An 18,388-nucleotide genomic window follows, 5' to 3' on the forward strand; every position below is an offset into this window, starting at 1 on the left:
GTAAGGTACCATGTGGGTGCTGAGAATCAAACCCTGGGTCCTCAGCAAAAGCAACAAGTGCTCTTAACCACTGAGCCAACTCTGCAGATAGAATTCACTATAATCAGATCCAAAATCTTTGGTTTCAGGGACTTGGAAATTTTTCTGTAGTTGATTTCTGTGATAACATTGCTAGCATTTGGCTGAGAATAGAATGTAAAATGGATGTTATGAAAGGTATCCAGCTCATTAAGATAAAACAAATGTATTAAGACAATGCTGTCATAATACATTTACAGACACCCAGGAGTCCAGATTACCTTCCATCACATAATGGACTAGCAAGGTTGGAGTCCTCTTGGTGTCATGAGCTGTCAAGGTCACTAAAACCATGAACATTTACAGTTGGCTTTCAGAAAGATCTAAGTCATATAGCAATTTTTAAATATGACCTATTAAAATTTGATGCTAGACATATAATTATAATAAGAAAAGTTGAAATGCAGAGACAAGGACTCGAGAGATGGCTCATCAACTAAGAGCACACATCTGCCCTTCCAGAGACCTAAGTTCATTTTCCAGCAACCATAAGCAGCACACACCACAACTCCAGGAGATCGGGAGCCTCTGGTCTCTGTACATGTACACACACACACACACACACACACACACACACACACACACACACACACTTAAAAATAATACAAAATCTTTTTAGGAAGAAAATACTGGAATACTAGGAAATTTCACTGTAGCATTATATTTAAGTTTCCATGACTTTAGAGGGAATCAGTGACTTTCCTCTAAAGAACAAAAACACCATTTCTCATGCAGCTCTGACATTTTCATCCTCATTGAAACCCTCCCCACTTTCTGCTCACCACTACTCTCTTTACTTGTGGATTTGACCTCTAAATCCTGTTGTTAAATAACTTCTTTAGCCTATAGTGCAACATGTAGCATTCTAAATGAAAATTTCACCGGAGACCTGAAAGGCAATTTTTGCATCAGTGGGTTGGCTATTTTTAATATAAACCCAAATTGGTAATTACTGTTATTATAACCTTACTGATTTTTCATAATCTTAAATATTTCTATTTAATATTTTTAATGTAGACTTTCTTTTACTTCTTCAGACTGAATCAGGATATGGATCTGAGTCCAGCTTGCGTAGACATGGCTCAATGGTGTCACTGGTGTCTGGAGCAAGTGGCTATTCTGCTACGTCCACATCTTCATTCAAGGTTTGTAATTATAATGCTTTAAGGAATGTTGTGACGTTTAGCATTGGACATTGTGAGCACAACTTAGGTTTTTATGTTTATTTATTTGCATGTGCATGCATGTGCGTGTGTGTAAAGGACAGTTAGTGGGAATCAGTCCTCTCTTTTCACCATGTGGGTCCCAGGAGGTATCCTCCAGTTGTCAGACTTGGCAGTAAGCATTTTTCTCCTGAGCCATCTGACCAGTCCTTGATAGGTTTTTTTTTTTTTTAAAAGAACTTTTCCACAATGTAATTTATTTGAAAGTTTGTTAAAAGTTTGTAAGGGAGGAAATCATGGTGCACACATACAAAATGAATAAGTTAGATATTATTAACTTCATTTATTAATGACGTAAGGTACAACATTACAGCTTGGTTCAAAGAAGAATCTGGAGAATATTAAAGTGCTGTGTTGATGTAAAACTGACCAGCATCCACAGATTAATAATCAATTCCTTGAGGAATGTGGCTCAGTGTCAGAGTACTTGGCTAGCTTGCAGACTTCCTGGAGTTAATCACTGCGCTGCAAAAATAATCAATGCTTCTGCACATAGCAAGGCTTATTTCCATCTCTCAAAACAGATGTCACATGACACTATTTGATTTTCTATTAAAAGATTTGCCACATAACTCTATGCAATGAAAAGGAAAAACTTAGGTGGCCTGACTTCATCTTCCCCTCAGGGTTTCCTTGACAACACTGATCAATACTACTAAATTACATCCAGTAATAATGAATTTGTTCATTTTGAAGTCTGTCTATGTCTCCTCACAATGTTTTAGCAGATTATCAGTCAGTATTGCTTTCCCGTTATCTATGGGTTCATCACTTTCAAAGCCCTCTTCAAGCCTGTTCCTGGAATATTACCTTGACCTTCATAGCTCTAATGACCCCATCCCCTTGAAGATAAGGATGCCAGCCTAAGATGACCAAATATCATAGGGCTGACAGCCCAGACTTGTTTTACTTGACTATCACACCCTCTACTTTGTGTTTTGCAGAAAGGCCACAGTTTACGTGAGAAGTTGGCTGAAATGGAAACCTTTAGAGACATCCTGTGTAGGCAGGTTGATACTCTGCAGAAGTACTTTGATGTCTGTGCTGATGCTGTCTCCAAGGATGAACTTCAAAGGGATAAAGGTTAATTGAGCTGTTACCACTGTTTGCCTTAGAGAATGAGTGGATATGAGGCTGCTGCGTCTCGGTGGGCAGTGTCTTTACGTGATAAAGGAGTTCATAGTCACATCTTTCAGGAACCACCAGTATAACGGACTTCACGGTGCTGTGACTCAAGTACTCGAGTAACATACCAGAAGCCATTTAATGATGCTCTGTTATGTTACAAGAGATATCTTGGTAATATAGAGCAAATCATATCATTTCTAAATAATTTACCTCCTGAGGGCTGTTAGAAGATCCTCTGGATGCTAAATCAGTCATGTGATTAATTTCTCCTACTTTTCCCGCCTTGTTTCTCTTTTCATTTCTCTTTAATTTAGCTCTTTTGCTATCTCTTCCTTCCCCTTCCTCTCTATGCCTTTTTTCTCATAGAAAAGGGGGGGAAAGTTACGTATTTTAAAAAATAGCTTAATGGGTTCTTATTTTTAAAGGAAAAATATGTAATCTTCAATTAGCTTTTTTCCTTCTGGTTTTTTCAGACAGGGATTCTCTGTGTAGCCCTGGCTGTCCTGGAATTCACTCTGTAGACCAGACTGGACTTGAACCCACAGAGATCCATCCGCTGTTTGTCTCCCGAGTGCTGAGATTTAAGACATGCACCACCACCACCCAGCTCAGTTAGCTTTTAATTTGAAGCTTAAAGTTATTTCTCCTTTCTTAGTGCTGAAGATACTGTTGATGTCGACACGTGTACAGTTGTTCTCACAGTTCCCATCAAAGTGAAAATGAACTCTGTATCAGTATTAGCAGCTAGCCCTGAGCGCACTCCTAGTGTAAGTGCATTGTAGGACGTGGCTGAATTTCTTGGCCTTATAAAATAGGTTTGACTTCAGGTCTTTTTGGTCTTTTTTGTGTTGTGTTTCCTTTTCCTGCCTTCTCTATTAACATTTTATAATTTCATTTTTTCACCTTCATTTTTTAGTTATAACTCTGTTACTTTAGTGGCTACTTTAGGGCTTATGGTTTACCAATATAACTTACCACAAGTCTGCCTTCAAAGTAATACTGTAATAGCCCTTCATGTATAGTATCCAAAACTTCCAGTAGTGTATTTCCTTTTTTGCTGCATGTAGTGGCTATTCAAGTACACTCCACTCCACTACTGAGGCAAGATTTTCTGAATTTTCTAGCCAGCTCCCTATGAGCTTTCCCATTCTGCATTGTAGGAGTAAGTAACTTTCCTTACCCTCCCACATAAGAACTGGGTACCACTCTCTAAAGTCCTTTCAGAAGGATTTCCCCTGCTATCAGTACTACCATTTCTCTGCTAAGTAAAATGCCTGCTGGTTTCTGGTGGTTTCTCCATGTAGTCCTTGCTACTTATCTCCCTGTGGAAACCATTGTGTGTTGTCTCAGCTGCCTCTCAGGAGTCTACCAGGTTTCCTGTCTTTAATGCATAGGCAACTGGAGAGGTCATAGAGCTCATGCCGTTTGTCTCAGCTGTTGGGGATCACGCTTTTACTGTTATCTAATAACCAGTGTCCATTGTCTTGTAGATTCTGCCCACTTTTTAGAATTTATGATAAAGAATAAATTCTGTCCCTATTATTCACTTAAACAGGAGCAGAAATCTTGTGCATTAGCCACAACCATAGCCCATCTTTATATTTTAAATAGCTCACTGAGGGACCCCGTCACAAAGCTCCTCCAGAGAGTGATTGGGAAAGATCTGACATTGACCTCTGACCTCTCAAGCACATAGGCTCAATAGTAGAGTACTTGTTTAGCCTGAGTGAGGCATTAGTTTCAATTCCTATGCCCGAAAAATAGGGTGGGGACAATAGCAACTTGAAGGCTGTTTAATCTGTTCCTATGTAAAATGAGTAACAGGGACTAAATATTATCCATTACCATAAATCTCAGAAAACAGTAGAAGATAGCGCACGCTCATAGGTGCATGCACACAGACTGTATCACAAACCCTGAATAGTCCTTTCAAGTGTCTAAAAGGTCTTATTTCCAAGGAGACAAGAGGTTGCTCTTACTGAGCAACAGCAATTCTTGTTTCCATCAGTTTTATATATAGTTAGGCTTGAAAACCAAAAGGTTGAAAATCCCTATTCGGTGCTGGCAAATGATTAGGTGGAGAATATTAAGCCTAAGAAATATTGGAATTTAAGCTAAAAATCAATTTCCTGTCAGTGCCTTACCATAATTTTGAAAAGACACTGTTTAAGCAGTATAGAAGTTGAGGTTAATCCTTTTATTTTGATAATTTTTTATTTACATTTCAAATGTTATCCCCTTTCTCAGTTTCCTGTCCACAAACCACCTATGCTATGCCCTCCCCCAACCCTACCCCTGCTCCACCCACCCCTTTATGCCTCCCCACTACCTCCCTGCCTCCCCACCCTGACATTTCCTTATGCTGACAGCGGGGAGGGAGTCCAGCCTTGGCAGAACCAAGGGCTTCTCGAGAACTCTCATTGGTGCCCAACAGGGCCATCCTCTGCTACATATGCAGTTGGAGCCATGGGTCTGTCCATGTGTACTCTTTGGATGGTGGTTTAGTCCCTGGGAGCTCTGGTTGGTTGGTATTGTTGTTTTTATGGGGTTGCAAACCTCAACTCCTTCAATGCTTTCTCTAACTCTTCCAATGGGGAACCCGTTCTCAGTTCAGTGCTTGGCTACAAGCATCTGCCTCTGTATTTGTCATGCTCTGGCAGAGCCTCTCAGGAGACAGCTATATCAGGCTCCTGTCAGCATGCACTTCTTGGCTTCAGCAATAGTGTCTGGGTTTGGTGGCTATGTGTATATGGGCTGGATCCCCAGGTGGGGCAGGCTCTGAATGGCCATTCCTTCAGTCTCTGTCCCAAATTTTGTCTCCACATCTTCTCCATGAATATTTTTCTTCCCCCTTCTAAGGACTGAAGCATCTACACTTTGGTTATCCTTAGTCCTTCTTATTGAGCCTCATGTGGTCTGTGGATTGTATCTTGGGTAATCTGAGCTTTTGGGTTAATATCCACTTATCAATGAGTACATACCACATGTGGTTTTTTTTTTGTTATTGTGTTAACTCACTAAGGATGATATTTTCTAGTTCCATCCATTTGCCTATGAATTTCATAAAGTCATTGTCCTTAATACCTGAGTAGTACTTCATTGTATAAATGTACCACAGTTTCTGTATCCATTCCTCTGTTGAATGACATCTGGGTTCTTTCCAGCTTCTGGCTTTTATAAATGAGGCTGCTATAAACATAGTGGAGCATGTGACCTTGTTATATGTTGAAGCATCTTTTGGGTATATGCCCAAGAGAGGTATAGCTGGGTCCTGAGTAATCTCCAGAGTGATTTCCAGAATGGTTGTAGAAGTCTACAATCACACCAGCAATGGAGGAGTGTTCCTCCTTCTCCGCATCCTCACTAGCATCTGCTGTTGCCTGAGTTTTTGACCTTACCATTCTGACTGGTGTGAGGTGAAATCTCAGGGTTGTTTTGATTTGCATTTCCCTTATGACTAAAGATGTTGAACATTTCTTTATGTGTTTCTCAGCCATTCAGCATTCCTCAGCTGTGAATTCTTTGTTTAGCTCTGAACCCCATTTTTTAATAGGGGTATTTGTCTCTCTGCAGTCTAACTTCATGAGTTCTTTGTATATTTTGGATATAAGCCCTCTATCAGTTGTAGGGTTGGTAAAGATCTTGTCCCAATCTGTTGGTTGCCGTTTTGTCCTAACGACAATGTCCTTTGCCTTACAGAAGCTTTGCAGTTTTATGAGATCCCATTTGTCGATTCTTGATCTTAGAGCATAAGCCATGGGTGTTTTGTTCAGGAAGTTTTCTCCAGCGCCCATGTGTTTGAGATGCTTCCCCACTTTTTCTTCTATTAGTTTGAGTGTATCTGGTTTGATGTGGAGGTCCTCGATCCACTTGGACTTAAGCTTTGTACAGGGTGATAAGCATGGATCGATCTGCATTCTTCTACATGATGACCTCCAGGTGAACCAGCACCATTTGCTGAAAATGCTATCTTTTTTCCATTGGATGGTTTTGACTCCTTTGTCAAAAATCAAGTGACCATAGATGTGTGGGTTCATTTCTGGGTCTTCAATTCTATTCCACTGGTCTATCTGCCTGCCTCTGTACCATGCAGTTTTTAATCACTATTGCTCAGTAATACTGCTTGAGTTCAGGGATGGTGATTCCCCTGGAAGTCCTTTTATTGTTGAGGATAGTTTTAGCTATCCTGGGATTATTATTATTCCAGATGAATTTGCAAATTGTTCTGTCTAACTCTTTGAGGAATTGGATTGGAAATTTAATGGGGACTGCATTCAATCTGTAGGTCGCTTTTGGCAAAATGGCCATTTTTACTATATTAATCCTGCCAATCCATGAGCATGGGAGATCTTTCCATCTTCTGAGATCTTCTTCAATTTCTTTCTTCAGAGACTTAAAGTTCTTATACAGATCTTTCACTTGCTTGGTCACACCGAGGTATTTTATATTATTTGGGACTATTATGAACAGTATTGTTTCCCTAATTTCTTTCCCAGCCTGTTTATCCTTTGAGTAGAGGAAGGCTACTGATTTGTTTGAGTTAATTTTATACCCAGTCACTTTGCTCAAGTTGTGTATCAGGCTTAGTAGTCCTCTGGTGGAACTTTTGGGGTCACTTAAGTATACTATCGTATCATCTGCAAATAGTGATATTTTGACTTTTCCCTTCCAGTTTGTATCCCTTTGATTGCTCTGGCTAGGACTTCATGAACTATATTGAATAGGTAGGGAGAGAGTGGGCAGCCTTGTCTAGTCCCTGATTTTAGTGCAATTGCTTCAAATTTCTCTCCATTTAGTTTAATGTTAGCTACTGGTTTGCTGTATATTGCTTTCACTATGTTTATGTATGGGCCTTGAATTCCTGTTCTTTTCAGGATTTTTATGATGAAGGGGTGTTGAATTTTGTCAGATGATTTATCAGCATCTAATGAAATGATCATGTGGTTCTTACCTTTGAATTTGTTTATATAGTACATTGATGGATTTTCGTATATTAAACCGTCCCTTCACACCTGGGATGAAGCCTACTTGATCAGGATGGATGATTGTTTTGATGTGTTCTTGGATTCAGTTTGCAAGAATTTTATTGAGTATTTTTGCATCAATTGAAATTGGTCTGAAATTCTCTTTCTTTGTTGGGTCTTTGTGTGGTTTCGGTCTAATTGTAACTTTATAGAAGGAATTTGGTAGTGCTCTGTCTGTTTCTATTTTGTGGAATAGTTTGGACAGTATTGGTATGAGGTCTTCTATGGAGGTCTGATAGAATTCTGTACTAAACCCATCTGGTTCTGGGCTCTTTTTTGTTAGGAGACTTTTAATGACTGCTTCTATTTCTTTAGGAGTTATGGAGTTGTTTAAATGGTTTGTCTGTTCCTGATTTAACTTTGGTACCTGGTATTTGTCTAGAAAATTGTCCTCCAGATTTTCAAGGTTTGTTGAATATAGGCTTTTGTAGTAGGATCTGATGGTTATTTTAATGTCCTCAGATTCTGTTGTTATGTCTCACTTTTCATTTCTGATTTTATTAATTTAGACACACTCTCTGTGCCCTCTGGTTAGTCTGGCTAAGGGTTTATCTATCTTGTTGATTTTTCTCAAAGAACCAACTTTTGGTTCTGTTGGTTCTTTGTATAGCCCTTTTTGTTACTACTTGGTTGATTTCAGCTCTGAGTTTGATTATTTCCTGCCTTCTACTCCTCCTGGGTGTATTTGCTTCTTTTTGTTCTAGAGCTTTTAGGTGTGCTGTCAAGCTGCTGACATATGCTCTCTCCTGTTTCTTTCTACAGGCACTCAGAGTTATGAGTTTTCCTATTAGCACAGCTTTCATTGTGCCCCATAAGTTTGGGTATGTTGTACCTTCATTTTCATTAAATTCTAAGAAATCTTTAATTTATTTCTTTATTTCTTCCTTGACCAGGCTATCATTGAGTAGAACATTGTTCAACTTCCATGTATATGTGGGCGTTCTTCCCTTATTGTTATTGAAGACCAACTTTAGCCCATGGTGTTCTGATAGGACGCATGGGATTATTTCTATCTTTCTGTACCTGTTGAGGCCTGTTTTGTTCCCAATTATATGGTCAATTTTGGAGAAAGTTCCATGAGGTGGTGAGAAGAAGGTATATCCTTTTGTTTTAGGATAGAATGTTCTATAAATATCCGTTAAGTCCATTTGCTTTATAACTTCTGTTAGTCTGTTTATGTCTCTGTTTAATTTCTGTTTCCGTGATCTGTCCATTGATGAGAGTGGGGTGTTAAAATCTCCTACTATTATTGTGTGAGGTGCAATGTGTGCTTTGAGCTTTAGTAAGGTTTCTTTTATGTATGTAGGTGCTCTTGTATTTGGAGCATAGATATTTAGGATTGAGAGTTCATCTTGGTGGATTTTTCCTTTGATGAATATGAAGTGTCCTTCCTTATCTTTTTGAAGACTTTTGGTTGAAAATCGATTTTATTCGATATTCGAATGGCTACTCCAGCTTGCTTCTTCAAGACCATTTGCTTGGAAAGTGGTTTTCCAGCCTTTTACTCTGAGGTAGTTTCTGTCTTTGTCTCTGAGGTGTGTTTCCTGTAGGCAGCAGAATGCTGGGTCCTCATTACGCCTCCAGTCTTTTAATCTGTGTCTTTTTATTGGGGAATTGAGTCCACTGATGTTGAGAGGTATTAAGAAATAGTGACTGTTGCTTCCTGTTATTTTCATATTTGGACATGAAATTATGTTTGTGTGCTTTTCTTCTTTAGGTTTTGTTGTAAAAAGATTAGTTTCTTGCTTTTTCTAGGGTGTAGCTTGCCTCCTAGTGTTGGGCTTTACCATTTATAATCCTTTGTAGGGCTGGATTTGTAGAAAGATATTGTGTAAATTTGATTTTTTCATGGAATATCTTGGTTTCTGCATCTATGTTAATTGAGAGTTTTGCTGGATACAGTAGCCTGGGCTGGCATTTGTGTTCTCTTAGGGTCTGTGTGACATCTGTCCAGGATATTCTGGCTCTCATAGTCTCTGGTGAGAAGTCTGGTGTAATTCTGATAGGTCTGCCTTTATATGTTACTTAACCTTTTTCCCCTTACTGCTTTTAATATTCTTTTTTTGTTTTGTGCATTTGGTGTTTTGACTATTATGTGACAGGAGGAGTTTCTTTTCTGGTCCAATCTATTTGGAGTTCTGTAGGCTTCTTGTATGTTTATGGGCATCTCTTTCTTTAGGTTAGGGAGTTTTCTTCTGTGATTTTGTTGAATCTATTTACTGGCCCCTTTAGTTGGGAGTCTTCACTCTCTTCTATACCTACTATTCTTAGGTTTGGTCTTCTCATTGTGTCCTGGATTTCCTGGGTAATTTGGACCAGTAGCTTTTTCTGTTTTACATTATCTTTGACAGTTGTGTCGATGATTTCTATGGAATCTTCTGCTCCTGAGGTTCTGTCTTCTATCTCTTGTATTCTGTTGGTGATGCTCACATGTATGACTCCTGATCTCTTTAACAGGTTTTCTATCTTCAGGGTTGTCTCCCTTTGTGATTTCTTTATTGTTTCTATTTCCATTTTTAGATTCTGGATGGTTTTGTTCATTTCATTCTCCTGTTTGGTTGTTTTTTCCAGTAGTTCGTTAAGAGATTTTTGTTTTTCCTCTTTCAGGGCTTCTATTTGTTCAACTGTGTTGTCCTGTATTTCCTTAAGGGAGTTATTTATGACCTTCTTAAAGTCCTCCATCATCATGATCAAATGTGATTTTAAATCTAGATCTTGCTTTTTCTGGTGTGTTTGGATATCCAGTGTTTGCTTTGGTGGGAGAATTGGGCTCTGATGATGCCATGTAGCTTGCTTGGGCTCCTGTGCTGCTTCTTGCCATCAGGTTGTCTCTGGTGTTAGCTTGTCTTGCTGTTTCTGATGGTGGCTTGACTTCTGAGGACCTGTGTGTCAGCACGACCTGTTTTCCTGTTTTCTTTCAGCCAGTTATGGGAACAGAGTGTTCTGCTCTCAGGAGTGTAGTTGTTTCTGTCGTCAGACTTTCAGCCCTCCATGTGGGCAGGAACTAGAAGGCTACTGCCCCTACTTCTCCTAGGTCCCTGTGCTCAGGGGGCCCAGATGGCGCTAGGAGTTTTCCTCTTGAGTTGGGAATGTGGGCAGAGAGTAGTGTCCTCTGGTTTCACAGGGCTGTCTGCCCCTCTGATAGTCTAGCTCTACTCGCCGCCGCCCCCCCCCCCCCCGCCGCGCCCCCCACGGGATTTGGGTGCAGGGAGCTGTTTGACTGGTTTAGTTCAGATTCGTGCGCAGTCTGGACTGCGGGGCTCCTGCAGCTGACTGCTCCTATCTTCCTGTGTCCAGAGGCACTGTGCAGTTTCCTCTTGGGCCAGAGATATGGGAAAAGGTGGGCAGAAGTGGCGGTCTCTCCTGTCCTGCAGTCTCAGGATTGCCTGCACTTCTGGGTGTTCAGCTCTCTCTCCCATGGGATTTAGGGGCAGGGAACTGTAGGCCGGGATCAGAGAGGTTCGGGCACCAGGTAGAAACCGGAAGTGCCTATAAAGTATATCTTGATAACCAGCGAAAAAGCAAAAGTTGGATAAGAGCTTACGCTTGGTTAAATGCAAGAATAAACCAGTTCTTATTGTAATATCTTTAAATATTTTTTATTTAGTGGTAGAAGACGATGAAGATGACTTCCCTACAACTCGCTCTGATGGAGACTTCTTGCACAATACCAATGGTAATAAGGAAAAATGTAAGTAATAACTTTTCTCCTTCTATTGGATGAAGTATACTTTGTAAAGTTATATAGTTGCTATATGTCAAAAAATAACTTATAATTTTCAAAAGCAATGGAACTCCTGAAATCTGAAATTAAAATATCTTTGAACAAAAGTGTGTAGGTAAAATTATGTATGCTAATATCTTGCTTGTAATGACCTCCTGTCTAACTAAGGCTGGCTCTAAATGCCAGGTACTAATCCCATTTCATTAGTATTGGCAAGGCTGGTGGCTAGCACTGAAAGAGTTATTCTTAGCTGGAAAGTACTGGTGGGATTGGATTTCAGTGTTTCATTTGAGGGTAATTTCTCTCTGTTTAATGTACTCTTCTATACTTGGTATAGAGGAAACTTCTTGAAGAATTCCAATTTTTTCATTAATATGAACAATAAATTATACTTTTTTGATGTCTACCAAAAAAAAATCTCAAGTGGATTCCTAATTTTTTAAGATGAATGGAAGTTTTGTGAAAATTTAAGTATTTATTTTTGCTGAAATTATAAAAGAATAAAAAGTAAAATCAAGCAGTGACATTTTTCATTGGTTTTTTTTTGAGCTTTTTATATATGTAATTTTCTGTTTCATACTAGAACACCCTATTATTGATGCTAAAATTAACTGCTTTTCTCCTCCCACATTTCCCTTCTTTCTTCCTCATTTCTTATTTCATTTTAACTCCTTTCTTCCTTACAATGTACTTCCCCATCCTTGTGCAAAATTCTGACTTAATACTAAAACTTACTATAAACATCTTTGTAATTTAAAATTAGAATCTTGAAGCCTATCAAGTCAACCAGTGTCTTTGTAATATTGAAGGACTCTTTGGGACATTTCTTTGGGTTATTTAATGTCACGGTGAATAATAGGCACTAGAAAAGGTACTTTATTTGAGGGTTGAAAAGTCATTAAAAGAAGTTTTAATCATTCATTCCACATATACTCAGCAATGTCACTTACTTTCCAAAAAGAAAATAGGTCATTTTCTTTAGAATTGAAGTTACGATTTCTAGATTCATGAGGTCATTTCCTTTAGCTATTGAAGTGGAAATTTCTACATTCATGAATACTGGGCATGGCAAAAGGTAACTATATAGTGCTGTCAAAAAAGTAATTAATGGAGCTGACAAGATGGCTCCTGTCCTAGTTGGGTTTCCATTACTGCCTTGAAACACCATGACCAAGAAGGAAGTTGGGGAGGAGAGGGCCTATTCGGCTTACACTTCAGTGTTCATCATCTACAGAAGTCAGGACAGGAACTCAAGCAGGGATGGCAGGAGCTGATGCACAAGCCATGGAGGGGTGCTGCTCACTGGCTTGTTCAGCCTCTTTTTGTTTTTGTTTTTATAGAACCCAGGACCTCCAATCTGGGGATGGCCCCAATAGATTGAATACTCCCTAGTCACTAATTAAGAGAATGTCTTACAGGCCTGCCTGTGGTTCTATTTAATCTTTTTGCTTTTTTATTAATTATTCCATTCGTTCACATCTCAAGTGATATTCCACTTCCCAGTTACCCCTCTACAAACCCCCATCCCACATCTGCCCTCTCCTCAGTCCCCTTTGCCTGTATGGGGGTGCTCCTCTCCCACCCCACTGCTCAAGCATCCCCCCACATTGGGACATCAAATCTCCACAGGACCAAGGGCTTCTCTTCCCATTGATGTCAGCCAAGGGCAGTCCTCTGCTATATATGTATCTGGAGCCAGGGATCCCTCCCTATGTGCTCCTTGGTTGGTGTTCTAGTCCCTGGGAGCACTGGGTAGTCCAGCCATGCTGGACACAGCATACCATGACAGGGGCTGTCAGCAGTAGGCCGAGATGGAGACATCTCAGTAGCCTGTAGCAGCTCATGTAAAAGACAGTCGTTCCCATTTCTCCTAACCTTAGCTCTGGACAAATGCTCTGTAGATTTCATGTGTGCCTGACTGCCTTTCAGTTGACCTCAGTGTGCATAATTATTCTATTATATCTGACTTTCCTATTTCTTCCTCCTTCTGCTCTGGTGAATTCTGTGAAACTAGATGTTGCTTGATGTAATGATTCTTAAACAATTGGAAATTGAGGCATAGGGGCACAGCACAGCACAGCACAGCACAGCCCAGCCCAGCCCAGCCCAGCACAGCCCAGCCCAGCCCAGCCCAGCCCAGCACAGCCCAGCACAGCCCAGCCCAGCCCAGCCCAGCCCAGCACAGCACAGCACAGCACAGCACAGCACAGCACAGCACAGCACAGCCCAGCCCAGCACAGCACAGCACAGCACAGCACAGCACAGCACAGCACAGACCTAATGACCCAGGTGCATGCTGTGTGTTCTGATCTTGGAAACAGTGTAATGACTGCACAGTGGGAGTTCCAGATCAATGCTTGACTTGCAATGAAAGTTTGAAGAAATCATTAGAAAATGAAATAGAGCCAACATTGGGACCCCAAGAAAGGAAAAAGTTATTGAAGTTATGAAATAAGGTTTGCACAACATTTGTGAATGGTTCCTGGATAATGAAGTATAGAATACATAAAATTATATACTACTAAAACTAAGTCAAAATGCTGCAATTCTTAGGAGAGTCCTTGTGTACAATGTAAGGAACAGAAAGCTAACAGAACTACTGAGTTAAGGGTTAACTTGATTCTTTTTGACTACTGCCTGGAAACTTTGCCTATGTCATTTATCATTAGAGCTTCACAGGAAAATGCAGGTAGCTGACCTTGGGGCTCTGAGCTCTGAAGTATAATACGTCAAAAGTTAAAGTTTACATAATGATAAGTTTGCAATTATTATTATTTTGACCACAAGTCTGGAAATAGGGGAAGCTTGAAACTTTGGGGAACAATTGTAATTCTTACCTCTTTGTGGGATGTGGTTATTCTTTTGAATTTGATTTAGTAATGATTATACATTGTCTTCTTTTCTACTTTTGGAGAAACAATAAAAGACTGGGGCAAGAGAAAGGCTAGGGAGCGAGTGAGAGCATTGTTGAGCATGTGTGAGCATGTGAGAGCATGTGTGAGCATGTGAGAGCAAGTGCAGAGCGAGTGGAGAGAGAATGAGCTGTACATGAGCGTGTGTGTGTGTGTGTGTGAGAGAGAGAGAGAGAGAGAGAGAGAGAGAGAGAGAGAGAGAGAGAGAGATTGAGAAGAGCATGTAAAGAGAGAATGTGAGTTGTGTATGAAGAGTATGTGAGTGAAAGGAGACTGTATGGTGTGTGTGAGGTGTGTGTGAAGAGGGTGAGAGTGAAAGGGGAACAAACAGAGGTGTATATGAGTGTGGGAGTTCGAGAAAAGAAAAGTGCACAGGAAAAAAACAGAGTACAAGAGAATGCAGAGCATGTGCAGCCTCAAGCTGCGGGTGAGCAAGCAAGAGAAAAAGAGAGAAGAGAGAAGAACTTTGAGCCTTGAAAAATTGCCTGTCAGTTTGTACCCAAAAAGTAGTCTGTGTACATTTATTATGCACCTTCCAGATATCCCTGCTTCCAGTTGAGAACTCCAATCCTGTGTCCAGACTGGACCCCAACACAGCCAGCTGACATTGTTCTTCCTGTGGGGTTGCAATACCCCTCCTCTCCTCTAGTCCTTCTGCCTACTCCCCAACAAGGATCCCCGAGCTCAGTCTGATGGTTGGCTCCAAGCATCCACATTTGCATTGGTCAGTTGCTGCCCAAACCTCCCAAGAAATGGCGAAAACAGGTTCTGTCCGCAAGCGCCTTGTGGCAGCAGCAACAGTGTTAGGGTATAGTATCTGCAGACAGGATGGATCCCCAGCGGGCAGGGTCCCTGGATGACCCTTTCTTTTTTGTCCCTGTCTTTCCTTTGGACAGGAACATTTCTGGGTTAAAAACTTTGAGATGCGTGGGTGGCCCTATCCCTCAACCAGGGGCCATGCCTATCTACTGGAGGTGGACTATTTTCCCCTTCACTGAATATTTCGGCTAAAGTCATCCCTGTTGCGTTCTGAGAGTTTTTCTCTTCCCCAGTGTCTGGGACTTTTAGGGGAATCACCATCCCTGACTTCAAAATGTACTATAGAGCAACAGTGATAAAAACCGCATGCTATTGGTACAGAGACAGGCAGGTTGATCAAGGAATTGGAATTGACAATGCAGAAATGAACCCACACACCTATGGTCACTTGATCTTTGACAAAGGAGCTAAACCAGTGGAAAAAAGATAGCATTTTCAACAAATGGTGCTAGTTCAACCGGAGGTCAGCATGTAGAAGAATGCAGATCGATCCATGCTTATCACCCTGTACAAAGCTCAAGTCCAAGTGGATCAAAGACCTCCACGTAAAACCAGATACACTCAGACTATTAGAAGAGAAAGTGGGAAGCCTCGAACACATGGGCATGAGGGAAAATTTCCTGAACAGAACACCAATGGCTTATGCTCTAAGATCAAGAATTGACAAATGGGACCTCATAAAACTGCAAAGCTTCTGTAAGGCAAAGGACAGTGTGGTTAGGACAAAACGGCAACCAACAGATTGGGAAAGATCATTACTAATTCCCTATCTGATAGAGGGCTAATATCCAAAATATACAAAGAACTCAGGAAGTTAGACTTCTAAAAACCATAACCCTATTTTAAAAATAGGGTACAGAGCCAAACAGAGTTCTCAACAGAGGAATCTCGAACACTGAAGAAATGTTTAGCATCTTTAGTCATCAGGGAAGTGAAAATCAAAATGACCCTGAGGTTCTATCTTACACCAATCAGATGGCTAAGATCAAAAACGAAAGTGACAGCCAGCACATGCTGGCAGTGATGTGGAGAAAGAGGAACACTCCTCTATTGCTGGTGGGATCGCAAGCTGGTAAAACCTCTCTGGAAATCAATCTGGTGGTTCCTCGGAAAATTGGAAATTGTTGTAGCTGAAGACCCAGCTATTCCACTCCTGAGCATATACCCAAAGATGCGCCATCATCCCACTAGGACACGTGCTCCACTATGTTCATAGCAGCCTTATTTATAATAGCCAGAAGCTGAAAAGAACCCAGATATCCCTCAACCAAAGAATGGATACAGAAAAAGAAACATTTTTAAAGAAAATGTGTAACAAATCCATTAAGAACTATTAGAACTATAAGTGATGGAGCAAGTTTACAGAGTGTAAAACCAGTATATAAAATATCAATTATATGTGTACATGATATGAACAATCTGAAAATTGTGAGTGTGTGTATGTGCGTGTGCACATGCTCATGTGTAAATGTGTGTGTTTGTGTGTGTATATGAGCAGACTTCCTAAAGGCCAGAAGTTGGTGTTAGAGCACATGGATCTAGACTTATAGGCAATTGTGGGTACTAAGAACTGAATGAACTCTGAGCCTCTGGAAAAACAGAAAGTTCTCTTAACTGTCAAGCCATCTTTCATGTCTATTTATTATTTTTGAGACAAAGACTTACTGTATAGCCTTGTGAGACAGCCCAAACTGGCCTTGAATTCCGTGGTCCCACCATTTTAGCCTCCTGAATGTTAGAAGTATAGGCATAAGCGACTGCGCCGAGCACGTGGGTAAACCTTGCAAATGATCAAGTGGGCTTTGTCACAGTACTGCTTTTATATTTGCTATATGAAATGTCTGAGAACTGTATTGTAGAGGCAGAAAATAGATCAGTAATTGCTTAGAACCAAGGATCGGGGGAAAATACAGAGCGATTTCTAGTAGACTTAAGAGTTGTAGGAAAATGTGACTTCTGCAAATGATTATACAACTCTGAGTATACTAAAAACTTTAGTTTTACAGGTGAACTTTTTAGTGTGGGAAGTTTATCTTAATAAAGCCATGTTTAAAAAAAAAACAAACTATGACTAAAGATAAAGCTCAGTGTCAGAGAACTTGCCTTCCAGAGGAATGTGCAGCCAACATGAGGGAATAGGATTCTATTTTCTAGTGAATAAGTGAACTCCTGCTCTCTTCTGATTGGGCTTTGTAACTTAAATTTTCTAATTGATACATATGTGTACCCGGAGTTGATTTGTTCTCCTAGCTGAGCAATGTCTTTCGGTATGGATACACTACAATTTATTTGTATATCGATGAACAATTGAGTAATTTATGTTTGGGGGTATTATCAATAAAGCTAGGTAAGCATTCATATACAGGCCTTCAGTTTTATGGGCATCTGTTTCATTTCTCTGGGTTAAGTGTCTGCATAGTTTTTGAGAATTGTATGGGAGATGGACTTTAAGCTTTAAAGATGTGCAAGCTCCCTCTTGTGGTTTAATGGAGCTACATCCCTTCCCTAGCTCCCAGTTCTCCTGGGCGTTTAATATATATAGTATATTACAGCATACTATAATGTATAGTATACTATACAGTATATAATATTTTTAGGTTACTTGATGTGTTATAGATATGGGTCTATGATTAATATAGGCCATTCATTTCACCCTGTTTGTGGCTTATCTTCTTACCAATGTCTTCAAGTTTGAAATTTTCATAAAATACTTCATAATTCTGTCCTTTACAGATCCCTTACTGTTGTGATTACGTGCAAGTCTCTTAAGTCACAGTGTCATTGTTCTCCGTTAAATGTTCTATCAGGACGATTGCATATTAACTATAGAATAAGATATGTTCTTGTTTCTGTCGTAGGAGTTTTTAAGATCTCTCCTTTAATCCAGTTGCTAACCATGTATTAAAATTGTAAAGCTAAACATAAATGTGACTTAATATTTTGAATTTCATGCTGCTTTTCAAAATTCTACAGTTTATTTTGTTATAGTTTTAAAATTCTAGATTTTGTAAAATGCAAAGTGTCTTGAGCTAATTAAATCCCCTCTGAGCTTTGACCCGTCAGCGTGTTAGCATTGCTCCTCCTCTCCCTTGATTTACTGAGTGCAGCTCAGGAAGGAAGTTCAGAGAATAGACTAGAAACCGGTCGTAAATGGATGCTGCCTCAGAGCTTTGCTCACAGCATAGCAGGGTCCAGAGAAGGAGCGGTACCGTCCAAACCATGCTCGAATTTGCTAGTTCTATAAATGCTTGCTAATCTTAAGTAGAGTGAGATCTCTTCACTTTACTGACCTTCTTTGATTACTTTCTTTTCAGTATTTCCACATGTAACACCAAAAGGAATTAATGGCATAGACTTTAAGGGGGAAGCAATAACTTTTAAAGCAACTACTGCTGGCATCCTTGCTACACTGTCTCATTGTATTGAACTGATGGTAAAACGCGAAGAAAGCTGGCAAAAAAGGCATGATAGGGTAAGACT

General features: G+C 40.1%; 1 protein-coding gene across 2 annotated transcripts in view; it reads left to right on the forward strand.

The window, feature by feature from the left end:
- Cert1 (ceramide transporter 1) overlaps positions 1-18,388 on the forward strand; it is a 104,533-nt gene that overhangs the window by 58,248 nt on the left and 27,897 nt on the right. For both annotated transcript variants that reach the window (NM_001108935.1, XM_006231827.5), the window contains exons 4-7: positions 1,116-1,223; positions 2,246-2,384; positions 11,061-11,144; positions 18,223-18,380. In NM_001108935.1, the coding sequence (NP_001102405.1) occupies positions 1,116-1,223; positions 2,246-2,384; positions 11,061-11,144; positions 18,223-18,380 (489 nt within the window). The remainder of the gene's footprint in view (positions 1-1,115; positions 1,224-2,245; positions 2,385-11,060; positions 11,145-18,222; positions 18,381-18,388) is intronic.

This window comes from Rattus norvegicus, chromosome 2 (genome assembly GCF_036323735.1).
Source record: "Rattus norvegicus strain BN/NHsdMcwi chromosome 2, GRCr8, whole genome shotgun sequence".
Lineage (NCBI taxonomy): Eukaryota > Metazoa > Chordata > Mammalia > Rodentia > Muridae > Rattus > Rattus norvegicus.